General features: G+C 35.4%; 1 protein-coding gene across 2 annotated transcripts in view; it reads right to left on the reverse strand.

Moving 5' to 3' along the window:
- Positions 1 to 24,308, reverse strand: part of LOC126771851 (protein spaetzle 3) — a 44,946-nt gene that overhangs the window by 11,196 nt on the left and 9,442 nt on the right. For both annotated transcript variants that reach the window (XM_050491991.1, XM_050491990.1), the window contains exons 2-3: positions 21,478 to 22,462; positions 14,829 to 14,950 (exon numbers count right to left, since the gene is read on the reverse strand). In XM_050491991.1, coding sequence (XP_050347948.1) covers positions 14,829 to 14,950; positions 21,478 to 22,267 — 912 coding nt within the window. In that variant the 5' untranslated portion in view covers positions 22,268 to 22,462. The remainder of the gene's footprint in view (positions 1 to 14,828; positions 14,951 to 21,477; positions 22,463 to 24,308) is intronic.

The following is a 24,308-nucleotide window of genomic DNA, read 5'->3' on the forward strand; positions in this document are numbered from 1 at the left end:
ACTTGTGTACACGCAATATAGTAGCCGATTCCTGTCAGTGACGATCGCGTAATGAACGGAACGCAATTATTCTTCAACATTGGCCACTGAGCGAATAAAAAACGAGATCGTTTCAATTACATGTAGTTTAGATTATTTAAACAGACTGAATATAATTTAGGTTTTTTTATTATTTAGTACGATATTAACATATGGCACAATAGTAAACATTTTCAAACTATTTACTGTTACTGGTAATATATACATATGTCCATTCGTCTACGCCTTATATGTCAGAAATTCATCCAACAGTAAGGTTACCTCACGACACCCTCTTCCTTCCTTCTACGTTTACGGGAAGCACGGGAATTATAAACACAAAAAAATCAATAATGCCTGCCCTAGCCAGCTATAGTAAGTAATGCAGACGACATTTGTTCATCATCATATCTCTTCGCGATATAACCACTGATCGGATTGTAATGAACATGCCACGGAGGTTGCCTTTATTAGTATATTGGCCTATAAATTACGAAATTAACAGGAAAATATGTTATCTTTTTATGTTCTTAAAATAGTAGAGTAACACATAACAAAATAGAGAGAACATTGGGAGAAATAGAAATATAAAGTATGCTTTAAAAAAATAAAACCTACATCATAAAAGTTTAGGTGAATTGAGTTTAGTGTTAGTATTTTTCCTCCTAAAATTAAATACTGTTTCTTTAGTATTCCTAATAGGTATTACTTTAGTTATTTATTTAACTGTTTGTTATGACTGTATATAATATTGTGTGACCATTCAGTTAAGGAAATCAATGATTAATGATTTATCCTTTATGTTCAGAATTGTATAGAATTAATCAAATACAATATACCATGCACTAATTATATGTAAATAGTGTATGTATGAAACGTTAATAAAATCGATTACTTGTGTTAAAATTTGACACTATACTATTTATTGAAATTCATTTATATCTACATCTATTTGTTGAAGCCGAGATTGCTATAGAAATAAAAAAACGTTAAGATTAAAGTAGCTAGAAAACTGGAATCTTAACCGAAGATTAAGGGTTCAAGCTCGTCTCGCATGTGTTGATTGAGCTTCTGCCACATGAGTATCCACCAAGCCGTATTGGTGCAGCGTGGTGGAATAAGTACAAAGCTCTAAAACCTTAATTTGAGAGTAAGCCATTGCCCAGCCGTGGGATATTTACAAACAGCTACTGTAAATTGGTTACTGTAACTTGGTTCTTCGGATCACGGCCTTATATCTACCAAAGTGTCACAGGCCAAGCTGCCGCCATCAGCGGTATGCAAACGTCGCGTTTGGCACTATAAGTCGGCAGATTGGGACGGTATGCGCGATTACTATGCGTCAGTCCCTTGAAAGGAACGTTGCTTCAGTGGGAATGACCCGACAGCTAGTGCCGCTGCTGTTGCTGATGAGATCATGTTAGGAATGGAATACTACATTCTTAGCTCAGATCTCATCAGTAGGGGTACGCGTAACCGTTGGTTCACTTGTGAATGTGCCGACGCTGTATCATCTAAGCAGGCGGCATATCGCGCGTGGATCAACGTCTACGTTAGCGGGGCATCTAACATTGACTCACTGAAAGCAAACTACAATAAAAATTCCAAGTCCTGTAGGAATACACGAGAGCGGATGCACAGCGCATTGTACAGATTGGTCATGACCTTATTTCGCATCCTAGGGGCTCCCGTAGCTTCTGGCGTCTGACCAAGTCTGTGCAAAACAATTTCTGCCAACCTTCGCTGCCACCGCTCAGAAATTCGGACGGATCGCAAGCTCACAGTGCGCAGGAGCAAGCCGACCTCCTGGCTAAACTCTTTGCCGACAACTCTGTGATCGATGATTGTAGTGCGCTGCCACCAACAATACCTTCATGTGGCCACAAGATGCCTGACATTAAAATCAGGCAACGTGATGTGCGTGCGGAGCTGCAATCACTTGATATACGGAAAGCTAGCGGTCCCGATGGAATACCAGCCATAGTGCTGAAGAAGTGCGCGGCGGAGCTGTCTCCTGTGTTAACGCGCCTGTTCCAACTTTCTCTCTCTTCGGGATGTGTGCCGGAGGCTTGGAGAAGAGCTAATGTGCAAGCGGTTCCCAAAAAAGGGGATCGGTCTGACCCGGCAAATTATCGACAAATAGCTATCACCTCAGTACTTTGTAAGGTGATGGAACGGATTCTAAACAACCAACTGATCCATTACCTAGAAGATCACTGTCTAATTAATGATCGTCAGTACGGGTTTCGACCAAAACGGTCCACAGGTGATCTTCTAGCGTACGTAACACACCTCTGGGATGAAGCTATCGACAAGCATGGAGAATCGTTGGCTGTCAGCCTCGATATCTCCAAGGCTTTCGACAGGGTCTGGCACAGAAGTCTTCTCTCCAAGCTACCGGCCTATGGTCTGCCTGCTCAGCTATGCACTTGGATTGCCAGCTTCCTACACAAGCGTAGCCTTCGTGTTTTAGTAGATGGTTGCGCTTCACAATTCTATGTAGTGAATGCTGGGGTCCCCCAGGGATCTGTGCTATCTCCCACACTCTTTCTTTTGCAGATCAATGATATGCTCTCTCTTGGGAACATACATTGCTATGCAGATGATAGTACAGTGCATGGTGGATACCACGGACGCGCAATGGCTGGGCGGGCGGAAACTGAGGAGAGGCGGAAGGATCTTGTCATTGAACTCGATAGGACGTTAGAACTCATCGCCAAATCGGGTTCTGATAATCTTGTTGAGTTTAATGCCAAGAAAACACAGGTTGCGCTCTCGCAGCGTACAAGTCACCATTTTACCCTCATCCCTCCTTCTGTGGCACACCGCTGATGATACAGAGCAAAATCGCCATGCTGGGGATGGACGTTCGCTGCGACCTTATTCGAAGGGATTACATCGAGGCTATTATAAAAACAGCTTCACGGAAACTCGGAGTTCTGAACAAGGTGCGGCGTTTTTTCACGCCACAACAACTGTGCCTGTTATACAAAACACAGGTACGGTCTTGCGTTGAATATTGCTCGCACCTTTGGGATGGCTCCGCTAAGTACCTACTGGAGGCCTTGGACCGGTTGCAGTACGCATTATTGGCGACGTAAAGGTCACAAACACCCTTGAACCTTTACAATTGCGTCGCGAGATAGCAGCACTGAGCGCTTTCTATCGACTGTATCACGGCGAGTGCTCTGAGGAATTATTCTCTCTAATTCCTGCTTCCCCGTTCCTTCTTAAGTCCACGCGAGTTGGTTCTCGATGTCACCGCCTAAGTGTGACATCAATTCCATCGCGCACAAAGAAATTTGGCAACTCCTTTCTTTGTCGCACTACCAAAAAATGGAATTCCTTACCAGCTCACGTGTTCCCCTCCTCTTACAACCCGGGTTCCTTCAAACGAGGCGTGAAGAGGCATCTTGCGGGCCGGCAAGGCGGGGACGGCTAGTACAGAACATTCTTCCCGACTGTACTGGCCGTCGTCACGTTTGGACTCTACTACCACTTACCATCAGGTGGAGTAGAGTCATTTGCCATCCCGGCGCATATATATAAAAAAAATATATTTAAAACCATAAATAAAAATATACTTTATTTAAATTATTATTTAAAAAGATAAATTATACGTAAAGGTACGTACGACTTGTCTAGAATCTTCTACCTAGAAGAACCGGTAGGAAAATCACTTAAAAAGTAGCGGAAATATAGTTAAAGTCAATAAAAATATCATATTTATATATGCCAATGACCATTATTTAATTCTAGCGTAATGTACGATATCAATATTCTAGTGATTGAGTATAGATAAAATAATGAATGCAAGATTTAATACTCTTAGAATAAATACAACTGTATTATACAATATATACAACTGTATTAAACAATATATAACTTTAAAGGAAGATTACACGGGCAAGCATCTCTGAGTTTTCAAGTGTTTATTTTGGGTTTATCATTCTTATATAATTTGCACGTGTCGGGTGCAATTCTGCCACATGTGTATTTACCAACTTGCTTTGGAGAAGAGCATTCGAATAAGCTCTGAAACATCACCTCGAACCGAAAGCTCTTAGTCCAGCTGTAGGACAAGTTGTATATAGATATAGAAAAAACAATTTTTTTTTATAGTATAGGAAAGCGGACGAGCATATGGGCCACCTGATGGTAAGTGGTCACCAAACGCCCTTAGACATTGGCATTGTAAGAAATGTCAACTATCGCTTATATAGCCAATGCGCCATCAACCTTGGGAACTAAGATTTTATGTCCCTTGTGCCTGTAATTACACTGGCCGACTCAACCTTCAAACCGGAACACAACAATAACAAGTACTGCTGTTTTGCGGTAGAATATCTGATGAGTGGGTGGTACCTACCCAGACGAGATGACATTTACTATTTTTATATTCTTCTTATCTCTATTTCTTATTTCTTCATTCTTTGTGTAAATATACTTTCTGTTTTATAGTTATTATCTAAAAAAATCACTTCACGTCATTATAATTAAAATAATCTACTTATTCGTCTACATATGTCTCGTCAATATTTTAAGTAAATATAAAGAAATATAATTGAAATATTGTACGTATACCAATCCTTTTCCATTATTAGTAATTAGTTCTTTGAAATGCAGACCGCGAATCGGCGAAACATTACAGTATTTAAAACAAAGTAAGGCGATCCGTAACGAATTGAGCCACTTTGACATTTAACTAAAAAAAACATGGTTTATTTTCGCGAATAGTATAGCAGAGTAGATAGCTTGTTATGTGTCAATTCAATTCACGTAAACGCTTTTAAAACGTGTGTGTGACTCATAAATACAATGGGTTCGTTTACATTAAATTTTAAATTATACAATTTATACAAAAATCCATATAAGGTTTTACTAAAATATACCTACAACTTGGTTTGAACTAACACAATAAATTCAATTGAATATACGGGCATATTATCATTTGTATATTACTAGATTCCGCCTGCGGCTTCGTCGACGTGTGAATGGGTGGGATTTATGTTCTTTTCTGTACCCCTTACATGATGCAAACTTGCATGAAGATCGGTTGATTAAGACGTTACAGCGTAACAAACAAACTTTCGCATTAATAATATTAGTTAAGATTATTTAAAGGTTTTTAGAAGTAAGAAAAAAAAGTTCAAGACTATAGTTATAAGACTATAGGTCCTAATATAAGTTCATTACATCCAACATTTCCTTTTATACAAATATTGCTCGTTTCTGTCCCACAGCAGGGTTATGTTTCCTACAATGAATTCGAAATAATTCTGCCCAACAAAACGTTCCATGATTTGTTCGATTGAGTCAGAATTTGTTGTGGCACCGTCACGTTTCCTTACGATATTTTAATAGAGATCAATAGGAATGCTTTTTGTATTGATGAGAAAACCCAGAAAAAGTTTAAGTTAACCAAAAAAGTTTACACCAGCGTGAGTTTCGGCTTCGTCGACGTGTGAATGGGTGGGATTTATGTTATTTTCTGTACCCCTTACATGATGCAAACTTGCATGAAGATCGGTTGATTAGTTAAGACGTTACAGCGTAACAAACAAACTTTCGCATTAATAATATTAGTTAAGATTATTTAAAGGTTTTTAGAAGTAAGAAAAAAAAGTTCAAGACTATAGTTATAAGACTATAGGTCCTAATATAAGTTCATTACATCCAACATTTCCTTTTATACAAATATTGTTCGTTTCTGTCCCACAGCAGGGTTATGTTTCCTACGATGAATATGAATTCGAAATAATTCTGCCCAAAAAAACGTTCCATGATTTGTTCGATTGAGTCAGAATTTGTTGTGGCACCGTCAGGTTTCCTTACGATATTTTAATAGAGATCAATAGGAATGCTTTTTGTATTGATGAGAAAACCCAGAAAAAGTTTAAGTTAACCAAAAAAGTTTACACCAGCGTGAGCTTGTATAGTAATTACCTTAAAAAAATTATATATATATATTTACTATACTCGCCGTAACAGATTTATGTATAGTATTTTTTTTACCAAAAATCCAATTGCGGTAATTTTCAGTGAGTTTGTTAAATATATATTAAATTATGTTAAAAATTAAATTTCGATAGTATGTCCTCCAGACCGATTTTGGCCACGGCGGCTAATCTCAAGAGTGATTAGCCAACTACGCAGGAGATATTATAGTGCACAAGTGTGTGCACAAAAACAGGTGCACTCCGATGGGACGGCAATCTGACACGACTGGAATAAGTTCAGGCGCAGGACCAACGGCTTTACGTACTTTCCGAGGCACGAAAGTGTATACACTTGCAACTTCCAGACTCCGGGCTGCTACTGAGAATTTTGTGACAGAAAACCCCAAAAATTTTTTATTGGACTTGGGAATTGAATCCAGGACTTCCAAGTCTGCGGCCTTATATCAAGACCAAAAGATTTTTATATAATTGAAGAAAGCGTTTTATTTGAATATTTATGTTTTGTTTATAGTAGACGTGTGTAGGTATGTAAATAAAGTTGATTGATTGTTATCACGCGTGTTGCAATATATTTTAATTAGTTCATTTCCTTATTAGTTCTATGTTATTTTAATGTCTTTATAACTTCTTCATGAACAGAATTAATTAAATTGATATCATTGACACAAAAAAGACGATATATTTGGTTTATTTTTTATATAATATTATAATAAAATATATAAGATATTTGTTTTCCTACAAGCGCTCAACATCTGTTTAAGCTGACATTAAGCAAGTATTATAATTTACGATGTTCATATTTTTTTGTAACACATATATTTTTGTCTATGCTTTTGTCACATTAAACAATGAATCGATCGTTAAAATTTAAGCCTTATTATGATAACCTCTAAATAAATGTCCAACCGAAACCCAAAATTCATTCACTATGACCACTGTGTCAAACATTCTAACAAATGATGGAAGTAGATTTTTAAACTAAAACGTGCTCAAACCTACAAAAACATAGCACCCGAAATATAATTTGATGTTTAAAAAAGGCCTTTATTTACACTGTAAATATATAGTTCAAGGTTTGCAAATACCTCCGCTTAGATGCAAACTGGTGATAAATATATACTATGAATGTAATTGACCGTATCTGTACGTAGAGTTTTTTTATAAGATTTATGGTTAAGAAATATTATTACATAAATTGATTTATTGAAAATATTATTCGTCTGTGCTATCTATGTCGTTCATGTCAATACTACTGTTGCAATGTTTGTTTTTTGTTATAAAATAGGCGGACGGGCAAATGGGCCATCTGATGGTAAGTGGTCACCATCGCCCAAATACATTGGCGCTGTAATCAATATTAATCATTCCTTACATCGTCAATGCGCCATCAATATTGGGAGCTGAGATGTTATTTTCCTCGTGCTGGTACCATTCACTTTCAACAGTAGTAAATATTGCTGCGTGGCGGTAGAATAGATCCTTCCCAGACGAGCTTGCACAAAGCCTTTTACTAGCAAGTATTTATGTCACTTAATGCACCAACGATAATAAATATCGTTACACAAATAGATTATCTTTATCCAAAATATAGTTCTCAGATAATGACCAGCAAGTTTGTACATTTAAAAACAAAATGTGAAGAAAATTATGACCGTAGTTCGCCTCTGCCTTAATAAACGCCTTGGCTTTGAGAAACAAGGTAAACACTCTATCATTAAACCTTAATAAGGATAAATTATATCATTTATATTAGTATCGTAATCTTGCACGTTTTAAAAGTTGCCTACGCAACGCTAGCCAAACAAACTCAACGCTAATTGGGCAAAAAGTAAGAATAACTCCTTTCTGACACACGTTTTTCACAATGAAATAAAAACACAAATAGAATTTGTATTAAAATAATTCTTAGATTATAATGTTTAGTTACCCAATAGGTAACATATGTATATACATATACGTAGCATATAGGTACATTAAAATATAATATCGTATTGTTTTATTTTTTTTAATTTCATTAAAAACATTAATATATAAATGCATGTATTTAGCATTGTTTAATTTATATATTTCATTGATATTTTAGTGAATGCAAAAGATTTTCCTATAATGATTTACCTACGAATAAAACGATTATTTTCGATGTATTCAAATACAGCGAATAAGTAAATTCGATCCCGCCACAAGTGTCATAGAATGTTATAATATTTAGGAATCATGGCAATTATCCCATTAAAAAAATGGAAGTAATACATTTACGGTTTTATAATGTATCTAAGAAGTCATAAATAACATTAAGCATTTTACATAATTTATTATTATGCATTTAAAGTTTACTTTTATATAATCAAGAATAGTTACGTTCGAAGGCAACTGTCAAGAAGCGAATAATCAATTGGACAGGTTGTAGTCATATAATGCAATGCCTGTTCAAAACTGCACATCCCGCTGAAGTATGATGGTGTACTACTCATCTATTTTGGCCACGGCGGTCATTATCAAGATAGACTAGCCTGAGACTAACTGCGCAGGATATATAGTTCACAAGTGAGTGCTCAAACACAGATGTACTCTCTATTCCCTCACTCTTATAATTCGACGGGCAATCCGGTTTATCTGTCTCAATATTCAAATGTTTGAAGAAAACAAAAATGTTTCACAAAGCGCTAAGCATCCCGCGCAAGCGGTTCTATTGATTAATATTTATCTGATTTGAAATGCATCCTAGTTGACATTTGAACACATCCTGGATGGGAACGCGCCACAATCAAGTTTCTGCCTCGGTTCGGATAAAGTGCAGATGTGGCTGGCAAGGCTGTATGTGTGTCAACATCGTTATCTTTAAAGCCTTGCTACACATGCGGTTATTATAACCATGAATAATGAGTGTGTTACATATAGCGTGTACATACATCCAGATCATATTACAATAATGTGTAACCTTTAAAAATATTTGACACGAGTACGAACCAAACCTATGACAGTAAGCGCAGAAACCAGGTGCAGTGATTATTGCGTCAAACGTTTGTTAAGAATATTATCGTAACTAAGGTTGATTCACTGACATTAATTGCATAATATCAAGGCTTATATATACGTCGTATAGTTAAATTATAGCTATATACTTATGCACATGTTCCGATATATTGTTCTAAGAATAATATGTTTATGTAAAAAACTTGCTAAAAATATATCAAAATATATATTTACTAAATATATAAAAAAATATATATTTACTGGTGGTAGGGCTTTGTGCAAGCTCGTCTGGGTAGGTACCACCCACTCATCAGATATTCTACCGCAAAACAGCAATACTTGATATTGTTGTGTTCCGGTTTGAAGGGTGAGTGAGCCAGTGTAATTACAGGCACAAGAGACATAAAATCTTAGTTCCCAAGGTTGGTGGCGCATTGGCTATTAGCGATGATTGACATTTCTTACAATGCCAATGTCTAAGGGCGTTTGGTGACCACTTACCATCAGGTGGCCCATATGCTCGTCCACCTTCCTATTCTATAAAAAAAAAAAAAAATAAAAAAAATTCAATATACGATCAACATTTTTAAATATAAAATGACCACACAAATCAATTATATCCAAAACGGAATAAATAATGTTGAACGCTAGGAGTGGTGTTGCCAGTATAGGCGAATGAAAAAGTAATTTTCTTGCAAGAATAGATTTAAATATGAAGATTTCGTAATTTTATAATTGTACTGGCTACTGATATGATTCATTATTATGTACTCAAAGAGCGTACAAAATGCGTGGTCGTCGATGTTGTCCGAACAGACGTTTCCTTCGGTCCTACGCCCATCGTAATTCTAAGCGGCGCGTTAGAGCTATGGCGAACCGGTATAAATTATATTTTACTCTTGTTTAACCTACACCCACACCTTTCATTCTAGTTGCAAGGTCTGAATAACAGATCATACTATCAATCAACCAGATTACCAGTGTAAATACACAACAAAAACAGAATTGCAATAACACAATTGTTGTAAGCTCATTAATACATTAGTCTCTGCCTCAAACTAAAAAAAAATCCTTCAATTTTTTCTATGACATAGTTTTATCTCATTCCATTTTTAAATGTCGTAGTTATTTTATTAGCTATTAATGCATTGACCCGTCTATCTGTTTATTTTACATAAATCTATAAATGATTTTCCTTAAGCGTTAAAATGGTTAATATAGATCATGTTAGCATTTAAAAGGTGAATAATAAGTGGTCGCTAATGATTTATTGATTTTATATATCATAGGCTTTATTACATTGGAAGTAGAATAACGGTATTATTTTAGACCAGTATAGTTATGTATATATTTAAATATATTAGTAATTGATATCGGCCATGGATGCCATTCTCATAGGTGATTGAGCTAATGCGCACGCGATATATAGTGCAAATGCGTGGGGTTTAAATATATCTATTGCCTTACTCCGTTATCTAATAGAAGGGCAATAACGTTGTGGTAGGGCTTCAAGTTAGTCCGTCTGGGTAGCTACCAATCATCACCTATTCTACCACCAAGAAGTACTTAATAATGTCGTGTTCCGGTTTGCAGGGTGAGTTAGCGAGTGTAACTAGATGCATAAGGGACATAATATCTTAGTTCCTAAGGTTGGTCGCGCATTGGCGATGGAAGGAATAGTTAATATTTCTTACAGCGCTAATGTTTATGGACGGTGGGGACCACTATTTGGCCGTTAGATTAAGAATATAGATAGAAAACCATATGACTGACAACATATCAGGAGCTGACGTTACCTCCATGGCACTGTGAAAACGTAAATATGTAAAAGAAAAAAATGTATAAATAAAAAAATATAAAAAAATACAATAACAACGTAAAAGAGGTAATGCAAACACTACTAATTACTAGACTTACTATACTTCAGTGAGCTACTGGAAATTCCTTGACAGAAAAAAAACAATTGTTTTCCTTTTGTGTAACCAAGAAACTAGCAACTTGGGACCTGAAGGTTGTCCCTAGACTAAGTAGGTTAATAACTGGAAATAACTAGGTCAACGCCATGTTTTTCTTGGTGTATTAAAGTTCGTATACAATTGAACGACACTATAAACTTTTATTTTGACACTGTTATTCATCTACTCTTTAATAAGCTGATTCGAATTTATTAAATCTGTGTGCATTATGTAAATAACTCGATTGTAATCGAATAATAAGATAAGTTTTATATGGGTATACATTTAAATTAAGTACTTATGAATATTTTTGAAATTTTACAGGATTAATATTAAAAAATAGGTAGGTAATGCAGTGGTGGTAGGCGTAACTAACACCCGTCGCGGGCCCCGAATTTGCCACCCCCTTATTTTTGCAATTAATATAATAAATTTGGGGCATTATAAAATAAGTAATCTTATTAGTTAGCACTAACCAGATAAGTGAAAATGACATTTGTTGACATATGAACAATATATTATATTTGTAAATAAAAAAAAAAGTTACATATAATATAATATTGCATAGTATTGGTAAAGTAAAGTGCCGCCCGGTACGGACCGCAAATGCCCCCCCCCCATGCTATGCCACTCAGGTAATCCACCTGTATTTTTTTTAAATCAGGAACATGCGTACAATAGCATACACAAGCAGACACATCACCAACATCATTCGCCTGACCTTATTTGGTAAGCACGGTTGGTTTATATTTATAAAACTGCAAAAAAAAAAAAAAGATTTTGCCGGTTTTTACGGCCAGTAAATTAACATTAAACTTCTCAGGCATACTTTTCATTCTGGGTTCTCAATACGGGTTGTTATGGTTCATGACGATATTATTGAGTTAATCGAGAAACAAAACGGATATCTTGCTTAGCTCTTACGCCATGGCTTAAGATATGGTTCATTCTTGTCTACCACAAATTCACAGCAAGAGACATTTCTCTAACGAACACAATCATACTCCAGTTAATCTCAAAACTGTAATTTGTCATAATTTGCACATACTTCCAAAAAATCGGAGCAAACCATACCAATATATAAATAACATTACTGTAATTTTAAAATTGGTAATAATAATATAAACAAGCGTTTTTTTGGTGACATTACCGAATATTATTTAGCAACACCGTCAATGCGCTTTCTAAACGCTCGATTATTAGCACCTACGCTACACCAATACTATGTAACTATTGTTATAGCATACTATACTATAATATTATAAATACGAAAGCACATCTGCGTGTCTGTTATGCTTTTACAGCTAAACAACTAAACCGATTTTGATGAAATTTAATGTGAAGCAAGCTTGAACTCCAATACTTTTGGGACAATGTCCAAAATGTCAATGTCCTTCCGGACATAAATTTTAGAGTAAGGTAGGCGAAAAATAGTATAGGTACTAAAATTAAGAGCCGAATGGGCCCAGAGGATAGACTATGTGAATTTTAATGTAACCGAATATCGTGTATCAAGGTTTCCTTTGCTTAATTTATTCTTATAATCAATCTTCATAGATAAAGAAAAAAAGGAGGGAACCGCCACCAATTTGGAAATTTACATTGACAAATCCCATACCTAGCTATGGGATATTGATAGCGTTACTCTTAAACTCAAGTTAGCCTGTATGAGGTTGCTATTTTGAACATAACAAGTAAAGTGATTGAGTGTTATTAAGTCTATAGACTATAATATTATATTTTTTTGTTTAGATCGTCAAAATTAATTTTGTTTTAATGATGTAAATTGAATACATTTTTTGTTTAACTTACTTTATTATTTAGGTAGACGGATGGGCAGATAGGCCACCTGATGTTAAGTGGTTAACGCGCCTCATAAATTCAACTTTCTTTCCTTGTCTGACTTTGATTTTATTAGAACGATAATGATATACTGTGATGATAGTTGTAGATAGCAATACTAGATATTTTCTTGATTTGCTATTTAAAATAATAACGTATCCACACGAGTTTCCTAACGTTTTGATTTCGACTTTGTATCACCATGATTCTTGCCCATGAAGTGGGTACAACTACGTTTGGGCTCGGGTGATATTGAAAGGTGACTTCGAATCATTACTTTCGATTTTGCCTACTGGGCTTCGATCTGTGACTTTTATCATAACTTAAATACCACCAGTTACACGTACACTATTAAAATAGCACATTCGTTCATTCGTTTCATTCGATTATGGTCATTACGATCTTATGATAAGGTCGTTAATTGTTTGTTAATGTTATAGGTAAACCAAATGCAACCAATTTTCCAGACAGTATAACATTTGTTGGGCACGAGACTTCATTTGAAATGTCTTATATGTTTTACGTAGTAACGAGCTCACGTTAATTCTATTTAACACAGGTGTTTGTTTAAGCCCAGCATAAACAATTCTCATTTACTTTAACGATTCTGCAAATTACTCATTGACCGATATAAGGCAGTAGACCTTCTGTTATAGACGGTAATTTGTTTTTAACTAGCGCAGTAATTACGTATGTTTTAACAGTTATTTGTGTCTTAGTTGCTATAGATTATTAATTTGCAATCTTTTGTCAGATTCAAAGATTATTATTGAATTGTAATGCTTGATGAGATTAATTTAAATTTAATTGAGCGACAATAACATGGAACAATGGAATGTAGTTTTGTTTATTCGGAAAACCTATACTAATAAAGCTGAAGAGTTTGTTAGAGCGTGCTTTTTTCAAGACCTGCCGGTCCGATTTGAAAACTGTTTTTACGTTAGATCGTCTATTTATTGATATATTTTAAAAACTGTATAATATACTAGTTTTCCTCGTGGTAGGGTTTTGTGCAAGCTCGTCTGGGTAGGTACCACCCACTCATCAGATATTCTACCGCAAAACAGCAATACTTGATATTGTTGTGTTCCGGTTTGAAGGGTGAGTGAGCCAGTGTAATTACAGGCACAAGGGACATAAAATCTTAGTTCCCAAGGTTGGTGGCGCATTGGATATGTAAGCGATGGTTGACATTTCATACAATGCCAATGTCTAAGAGCGTTGGTGACCACTTACCATCAGGTGGCCCATATGCTCGTCCGCCTTCCTATTCTATAAAAAAAAAAAAATATTTATATAATTATCTGTTCTGTATTGCTAACCTAGCATTTAAAAAAGTGATCATTAATAAAAAGTAAAATAAAACATAATACTACTACAACAAAAATACATACACTCATACACAAAAACCCACACATCACTATGCTTATTACTTTAGTTACTAGCTTTTACAATTTGTGTATTCCTATTTTGGCTTTATTTATGAGTAAAATAATATTTGATGTTATATACAATTCTAAAATGTTATTGGTAATTGCAAGCTGTTTGATGACCTATGATAATAAATAAATAAATTTCACGCTATGACCCACAGGGGCGAAGTAATAATATTTGTACATATAAGGCTGAAGAGTTAAATGCATTAATTTTATAAACTGATAATGATTTAATTTTTATTTTATTGAATAAGAGAGATCGTTGGCTGCAAAAGGTTACAGGCTAGATAATTTTTCACCACCACTATAAACGTGAAACAATTTGCCTAAGGAGAGTTCTTTTATTTGTTCGATAGCGTTGACGTTAACTGCGTTTTGTATGGAACTTTAATTATTGTCCCTAGAAGGCGCTGTTTTATTCCAATAATATTAATTATTCAATATTTTCATATTAAGTCGAGCATCATATCGCGACTTGCATAGAAAGTGTATAAGATTTGGTCGAAAGGACGTCCTGGCGTCGATTAGATAGATTTTCCTTTGTTTCTTATATACATATATAACATTCGGAAATGCTTAGTCTAGGTGGGATTTTGAAATGTTATTAAAAATATTTAAAGTGACAAAATCTGTGTAATGCTTACAGGTATTTGGTAGAATGTTCCATTGTTGACTGTTGGGTAGGAGGTTAGAGGCACGACGGGTACGGAACCATTGCGTAATAAAATAGGGCCCTGTAGAGGCGTTACTGCCGGCTGACCAGAATCTGAAAATGATGGATATTCAATAAATAATGGTTATTGTAAAAACATTTTTACGATTGGACACAATAACTTGCTCGTAGGGCTTTGAGCATGCCCGTCTGGGTACCACCAATCACATATATAACCGCCAATGGACATAACATGTTCGTTCCCAAAGTTGGTGGTGTATTCGCGATGTAAGGAATGGTTAATACTTCTGACATCACCAATATCTATAGGCGGTGGTGACCACTTAACATCAGGTGGCCCATTTGCTCTTCCACCTACCATAAAAACAAAAAAAGAGATCAGATTCAGTCGAATAGATAATAAAATAGATTATTTAATTAATTAATCTTAATTACTTCGTTAATTAAATTTACTGCAATTACTATTTATTTAAATTCTCCATAATTATTAGCAGAAAATAAAATCTTAAAAATAAATGCATATAACATTCAAACTGAATAATATTCAAGGCGATGTAGGTTGTTTAATACTGATTTTACGATGATGAAACACTAGAAATCTATAAAGCTAGACAGATTAAGTAGATCACAGACATCTAGACGATAAGTAAAAGCTATTTCTAAATTGTGTGACATCTTAGTCATTGGTTGGAAGACGTTTCGTAACATGGGTGCGTCAGATTGTGGTCAGAGGTTACGAAAGTTCCAGATCTTGTTTAGGATACATAGTCGCCAGCTTAGTTCCTTACATCAGAGCTGCGCTTAAAAATCTTTATAGTGGACGATGGTTAGAAACCAAAAAAATTGCAAAAGCTTTGCCAACTAGGTTGACACCAGGCAAGCGGCGGTTGTCAATGTCTGCATTATTTTTGCGGTAATATTTATAACGAAAAGTATATAAGTATGCCACATAAACACATACACTCAATCACACAAACACAAACCAACACGCACACACACACAAAAGCATACATACATCTGCCGATTTCAAATAAATGGTAAGTGTACGATGTATTATGCATTATATAGTATTGAAAGGCCTCCTAACTCGTGTAGTATGTTCTTTTCTTTAACGCTTTTATTTAACTTGCAGTCTTTGTTAGCTTAAGCGAAATCTACAAGTTGCTCCCTGGTCTGTGAAGTCGGACAAGACCTGTCCTTGCGAGCCATTGTGTCAGTGATGCTCCGCAGGGAATCGGCATGGAGGCAGTAGCCTCCTTCTGTAAGACCGTCATGATCCAGAAAGAGACGGCGAAGCGGGAACAGGAAAGGACCGATCCTGCTTGGCGGAGACGACCACAGCCCAGACGCCCGGGCCCTGCCCTGGGGCTGTGGATACGTGAGGTGGGGGTCTTGCGTGTTCTATTTCAGACGGCCCTTATGAGGACGGCAGCCAGGATGGCCTCGGCCTGCTATACGCACTAGTAAGGAGTGCAAGGGGCGAGATTACCTTCGCCCCTTATGGAGAGCTCCGCCAAGCCACGAGCGGAGGACAGTACGGGAGGGGCCGCAGATGCATTATATCAACACGATCCCGCAGCCTCTCCGATCCGTGCGGAGGACGGCCATCGCGGTGGTTTTAGTGGCTAAGAATCCCACATAACCCAATCCCCCCCCCCCCCTCATGGGAGCCGGGTACCTTTCTGAAGGTTTCCACTGCGTGAAAAAAAAACCCGCTCTCTCTTAATTGAATTGAAATTTAACATGTTCATCAAGTTCAGATGACAATGCATTTTATGGTAAGCATAATTTAATAAATCACAAAAACCATGTATAAAAATAAACAATTAAATAAGTAATTAATTTGAAGCATTTTTCTGAACAAAAATTGCCGTTAACACTATGCGATTTACTAATTTCCAGTGCCTTTATATTTAAAGATATTTGAATATATGCACAAGAGAAAAAACCTCAATATTTTTATCATTCAAATTCTCAAATTTAATAAAATGTTGAAAATTAAGCGAACTAAAAACTTCAAATTTAAATTGATATACCCGAAGCCTTTAATAAAAGTTAACGCCTATATACGGTAAAGCATAATTAAATATTTAAATATGTGTATAAAGGCTAAAGTAAATATACACTTTATATAAGGCAATATTATAATTCTAGTATGACGAATATATTGTTGCTATGGTCATACATTGTTAATCACATTTAGTTTTACAAATAAAATTGGATATATATCGAAATCAATCTTATAAGTCGTGTGATATTTATATGACCTAGCTTCCGATTCACCGGTCAATGCCATTTGATATTACAACACATTTCATTATCATAATGATGTAAATGAGAGTGAAATCTTATGATATTCGTAGAACAACATCGGTCGTTTCTGATCTTAAATGATACATAATATGAAATTAATTTATGACTATTGGTTTGATATTTTTAATGATTATATATTTTCTATCAATGCAGTTCGCATCTTATTAAAAACACTTAATGGTGTAGGGTTTACACATCTACAATAATATATTAATTAGTTTTTTATTATATGAATATATATCATCTGTGCATTTATCAATCTGTCACCTCGGCTGACAACATCGCGGAGCTCGGGAATAGATATTGGAATTAGCGCGAAGTGAAGACGGTGTGTATAGCGAGCTGATATATAAAATATAGTAATATATTATTTAATTTGTAACATCGATCTTAAGCTGTGAGTTAAAGGGTAAACATTACAAATGGGGTATGACTTATCTATATTTAATATAATATATATATATGTAAATCGGGGAAAAGAGCAGGAGGCTCACCTGATGAAAATTGACTACCATCGACCGTGAACACCCGCAACACCCGAGGGCTTGGCCAGGTACGTTGCCGGCCTAGATTAGATGGAATGAGAACGGTCTTTTCTTGAAGGTTTCTATGTTTCTGTGCGGCAAAGTTAATTACACTTACGATAGGATTATAATGAACCACTTCTACAAATATATAGCGGTAAGAATGAGGATCGTATTCATTCTATTCCGATTCTACTTCGATCAAACCGAAACTGAATCGTTTCGGTCCGTTTATGAGTTATACACATACATGGTCATGACATTACTAATAACGTGACATTATTAATAACGTGAACTCCAGTTATTTTTTATTTAATTACTTTTTAGCATCCTATTATTATATATAAAAGAATAATAATTGACTTACTGACACATCAACGAACAACCCAAACTATTGGGGCTAGCACAATGAAAATTTGCATACGTGTTTACGCAATAGGTTAGAACTAAGGAAGGATTTTGAAAATTATACCCCTAAGGTAGAGGATATAAATGAAAATGAAAAAGTTTGTATGAAATGGTATTTAGCAATTCTTAATTAAGAGGCCAACGAAACTGCGGGTAAAGATGTTATTTATTTCTAAAACGAATGGCAGAATATAATAGAAATACTTAAATCAATATGTTTATTAATTAGGTTTATTTTGTATCTATATGTATGGAATGAATAATAATACATAAAGAAACAGGTCCAGTATAGTCACCAACAGTAAGGTCGGTATTTGAAAGGGCTCTTAGTCAAATAAGTTATTTGTATTCGTTGGTCATTCGGTTTTCGTGAGTAAATTAGACTATTATTCTCGTTGTCATGACATTTTAATCTATATATATAATACAACTGTATCTAGGCGGTGTCTGTGCGTACTGCATTTTTACCTATTTGCTTCTATTAATTATCGCATTGGACTTTTGGTTATCAAAATTTAATCTAAAGACGTTTCAAATGGGTTCCCTGATGGTAAATGGTCACCACCGTTAAATGACCTCAGCACTGTAAGAGACATTGACCATCCATTTCATCACCAATACGAAACCAACCTTGGTAACTAGAATGTTATGTCTCTTGTACCTGTAGTTACACTGACTTACAAACCCTTCAAACCAGAACACAACAATACTACGTATTGCTGTTTGGCAATAAAATTTCTGATGAGTGGATGGTATTTACCCAGATGGTCTTGCACATTTCAATAAGCCACATAAAAAATATTAAATATGTAAGGACATAGAGACAGCATATGTATTTTCGCACATATGCACAATCTTGTGCAGTATTGTAGTTTTCGTTGAGAATAGCCGAAATCTTAGAAATGATTTTTGAGATATTTACAAGTAATAGGATTTGCGCTTTCTTTCAATCAAGTCATTGTTAGTGGAAATAATATCGGTTACTGTCACTTTTCTCTCATAATGTCCTCCGGACCGATTTCGGCCACGGCGGCCAAGCTCAAGAGCGATTAGCCAACTGCGCAGGCCATATTAAAGTGCACAAGTGTGTGCGCACACAGGTGCACTCTCTATTCCCTAAGTCTCATAATCCGATGGGAAAGAGTTTGAGTGCTTTCCGAGGCACTGGAGTGTACACACTTCCAACTTCCAGACTCCGGGCTGTTACTGAGAATTTTTCGACAGAAAACCCAATATTTTTTTATTTTTTATTTTCATAATATATACATAATAAGTTATATTTTATTAGTTAAAAAAAAGCCGAGATGGCCCTGTGGTAAGAACGCGTGAATCTTAACCGATGATCGTGGGTTCAAACCCGGGCAAGCACCACTGAATTTTCATGTGCTTAATTTGTGATTATAATTCATCTCGTGCTTTACGGTGAAGGAAAACATCGTGAGGAAACCTGCATGTGTCTAATTTCACTGAAATTCTGCCACATGTGAATTCTACTAACCCGCATTGGAGCAGCGTGGTGGAATAAGCTCCAAACCTTCTCCTCAAAAAGAGGAGAGGAGGCCTTTAGCCCAGCAGTGGGACATTCACAGGCTGCTATGGAAGTTATATTTCAATAAATAAAATCTTTCTAACCGTAAATATCATCATATCATAAAAGGGAAGTTAACTGTCTAAAAAGTCAGGGCTCCAGGATTCCACGAAGCTATCGGACATTACAACGAGGTAATTGATCTTAAGCACTTTAAAAAAATGAATACGCCAAGTGCGTATTCATTTTTTTAATTATTAATTATCAATTAAATTAAAAAAAAAATTGTTATTCAAAAGCTACAACGCATTTCTAAGAAAGTCTTATAATAAAAAATTCAAACCATTGTTTTGTATCAAATAAAATACAAAATATATTTTAATATTCCACACGGAGCTAACAATTTAAATAGACAAGTCAATAGCAATGTTTTTGAATAGTAAATAACAAATATTTATGTTTTCTATACAAAAAGTCGTGAGGAATTCTGCATGTTGTGATAGTGAAATTCTATAAATGTCTGCTCAATTTACTGCGAATCAATGTGGTAGAATATGCCTTATGTAAATTAAGCTGTATCTGTACTTTATACAAAAAAAATGAGATACTAAGTTTCATCCGCGTGTTTTGTTGGTGTTAGATATAAAAAAGTAGCCTATGTCAAGGGTTCAAGCATTTGTAAATGTATAAATAGAGGTTATATGAAATATATGTTGTTTAATTATTCATTAGTTTTAAATAACTTTGAAAGATTAAAATTAAGCTCCTAACATAATCGAATAGATCTTTGATTAAATATGAGACATGTAAGAAATTTACCGTTTATAAAGATTGAAAGCGTTATACTGTTATAATTGTATATTATATTATGCTTTGTGTGAAACCAGCTTAACAGTTTCATGTGAAAGTGACGTAAATTTAACCCGTCCTCTCGAAGATAATACGTTTGAAAGTGAAACCAAGGTCGGCACTGACGTTTTTACACACACGGTATTAAAAGTAAAGACGCTTACACGCAATATTTAACACATAAACACGTATGTTAATAGCCGTTTGTGCTGTTGATGAAAACTGGCTGCTGGTTAAGCAATATCTAAATAATAATGGATACTTTTCCTTCTCGAAACATTAGCTTTGTACAAAGCTATGACCAAAAACGAATTGTAATGAAACTAAGACAGCTTTAATTCTTTCTTTCTTTCTAAATAATATAAGAATAAAGTCGCCGACACACTAGACCCAATCATAATTATGTAAATCTAACTTGCAACCGTCTCATTTGTTATCAGCAATATGGAAAATATTTATCGTGTTATATAATTCGTAGCCTTAACTACTTTTCTAGAACATTGTAAACAATCATGTATCAACATCTACGGTAGACTATCCATTGTTTGTGTGGCATTGGCTAGTCGGTATTAAAACGATTGAAGGCTTTTGAGTAAAAGTTAAGGCAAAAGAGTTAGCGATCCGTCTAACTACAATAGCCTTGGATTTAGAATAGTGCTTGGGCAAACATAGTAAGTGATCGAACTTTTAATGAATTTGTATAATATACATTTTTGCATTCGATATTATATCATAATTATATAACAAAATCTTAAGTTTCGCTCTTATTTTTGATCTTAGGCCGTTTCCGAAGGCTGCCTGCTATCGACTGATAGTGGAAGTAATTGGACCGATCGTGCAAATTCAATGTCTTGTAGGTAGGTATTTAAAACATTTAGCGGATAACAATCTAATTGTAATGTAAATAAGCAATTTATATCAATCACTATTCTTATAATAAGACATAAATGAACGCTTAATAACTTAAATATAATGACTGAAATTATTTTAACAATTACCTGATCCCGGTACGTCTTCATAGTAATCGTCTTCGTCGTCGTAGTCGAGTATAGCGTGTAGTTGTGTTTTACCTCCTGAACCGCCTGTTTCAACTTTAGTAAAGCCTCGAGGGCGATCTGGAGGTGTTTGTCCATTTGTACCACTATTACCACTAATATTATTTCCAGCCTCATTTTGCTTCCGCGATGCCGATTGAGTTGGCGGTGTCGCAGGACCACTTACAATATTAAAGTTTTGGTTTGAGACGCCGTCAAACCTTCGACTAGATGGCGGACCAGTTGTGGTCGCTGGCAGAAAAGGTGTATCCGCATAACCTGGATTATAAGGTGGTCGCTGCGCTGCATTTTTTCTTTGCGCATAGTCGTAATCTCCTGCAGGATCATGAACATACTGTCCCGTATTATCATAATTTGCATTGATTTCTTGAACTCGCTGATTGTCTATCTGTAGATTGAGTCTCGTATTTTGTTGGTATATTTGCGTATGTAGCTGACTGTTAAAAGGATTTTGAGGAACATTATTTTGTTGTGGATAATGTGTGAATTGATTGGGTGGGGGCAGATACGCTGTTCCAGCACGTTTTCTAACTTTTGATTTTCTTGGCTGTTGTATATTAGGGGGTGGTATGAAGGGTTCGTTGCCAGTGTACTGTGCTGCATATTCTGGTTGTTGTTCTTCAGGAGAATAAAGAAGATCATCTAGTTGTACTCGCAAGGGTTCAGACGATATTGCCGCGAGCGCAGGTGTTGCAGCATTAAGAGTGGTCACCGTAAAATTTGCCAAAGCCATGATTCAATATTCGCTCGACATTGCCTTAAATGTCAACTCAAATATTTATGCGCTATTACGATCGCGCTTGCATAATAATGTAAGCAGCGTGGGATAGTCAGCTGCGCGAGCGTCTTCTCATTGTAAAAACAAAGAATACACTGCACTGCCACTATATTTCACTGAATCACTTTCAAATACGTGCACCGCGTTTACCTGCAACAAATTAATATATATTATTTACAAAGTTTATATTATAATATTATAGTATTGCGAATTAAATTCTGTTATAATCTATTCTTGAATGATAATATTACCTAGATTTTAACTTATGATACCGGCGCCAACTGAACCAGTTTGTATACAAAGGTTTATGGTTGGATTTCCCTCGTTCCGTGATACAAATGGCATTCGTATTTAAAGGCACAAGTCGTGATCAACGAACGACGATTGCAGATGTTTTTGGTACCGAAATAGGGAAAAACCGATCTTAAGACGACGAAACATTCGCCTTTGTCCTTGTACGTACAATAGTCACTTACTCTTAATTTTTCACCAATGCTTATGACAGTTGCTTCGTTTGCTTTTGTTACGAACTGATATATCAATCCAAACATTTTTTTATCAATTTTATGGATTTCAATATTTTGTCCTACTAGCTCGTTTTGAAAAACGTACGATACAATAGACTCCAAACATTAGCCTTAGAAGAGAACCTTTCCCAGCAGTTGGACATTAACGTTACTTATTTTTTTAAATATTTTAACATCATGTTTATTGTGCTTGTTTAATTTAGAAAAAAGTAGTGAAAAGTTACATGTAAAAAGCTTTGTAAGTAAATATAGTATGATATGCAATCATTTTTAACTACGAGTGTATTTAATTTTTTTTTAATATAACTTCTCACATTTTAATTTGTAGCAAACTTTTTAACTATATACCTACCTACCTTTCTATCATTTGCAAAATTTGTGATCCTAAAAGGATTTTTTCCATCAATAAAACATAAATTATTCAATTGTTATTGCCTCGTTGTACTAAGCACGCATCAAGCCAATATCCTCAAGTCTTATAGTTCATACAGGCATTTTAATATAAGAATCCTGTATTATGGAAAAGTGAGTTTGTAAGAACAATATCTACAAACACGTATGTACAATTTGCACGTCTTCTAAGACAATAATATGAACAGCGCATATAGTTATAAATTTTCGTATGTGTAATATTCGTGTTGTCCTCGCACGTCTGACGCTACCACTATCACCGAAGAGCATCAGCTTCACGACAGTACATGTTTTGGCATGTACTTGTCAAAATGTATGTGTCATAGACACGGTAGCACACTTTTTGAAGGAAACTTAGACGAAATTGTTGTTTTGTTTTTGATGTGTTTAACCTTCCATTTAAAAAAGTAATTATTTTTGTTTAGCTGACAAACTTATAAGGGCGTTATCTTTAACCATTGTGAAGGAAATGTAATTAACTAAATTTTATAGATACTTTTTTAGTCGAGATGGCCTAGTGGTTAGAACGCGTGAATCTTAACCGATGATCGTGGGTTCAAACCCGGGCAAGCACCACTGAATTTTTAATTTGTGTTTATAATTCATCTCGTGCTTGACGGTGAGGGAAAACACCGTGAGGAAACCTGCATGTGTCTAATTTCATTGAAATTCTGCCACATGTGTATTCTACCAACCCGCATTGGAGCAGCGTGGTGGAATAAGCTCCAAACCTTCTCCACAAAAGGGAGAGGACGCCTTAGTCCAGCAGTTGGTCATTAACACTGTTACTGTTACTGTACTGTTGTATAGATACTTCGCCGAAATTAATTTAATTTCAAGGGAGTATCTATAAAATTTAGTCAAACAATTTTTTACCTTATATATTGACGAGCCGGTTGGCGTGGTTGGTAGAACACTTGCCTTTCACGCCGAAGATTGTGGGTTCGATTCCCACCCAGGACAGACGTTTGTGTGCATGAACATGAATGTTTGTCCTGAGTCTGGGTGTAATTATCTATATAAGTATGTATTTACAAAAAAAAAAAGTAGTATATGTA

The sequence above is a fragment of the Nymphalis io genome, chromosome 11 (assembly GCF_905147045.1).
Source record: "Nymphalis io chromosome 11, ilAglIoxx1.1, whole genome shotgun sequence".
Lineage (NCBI taxonomy): Eukaryota > Metazoa > Arthropoda > Insecta > Lepidoptera > Nymphalidae > Nymphalis > Nymphalis io.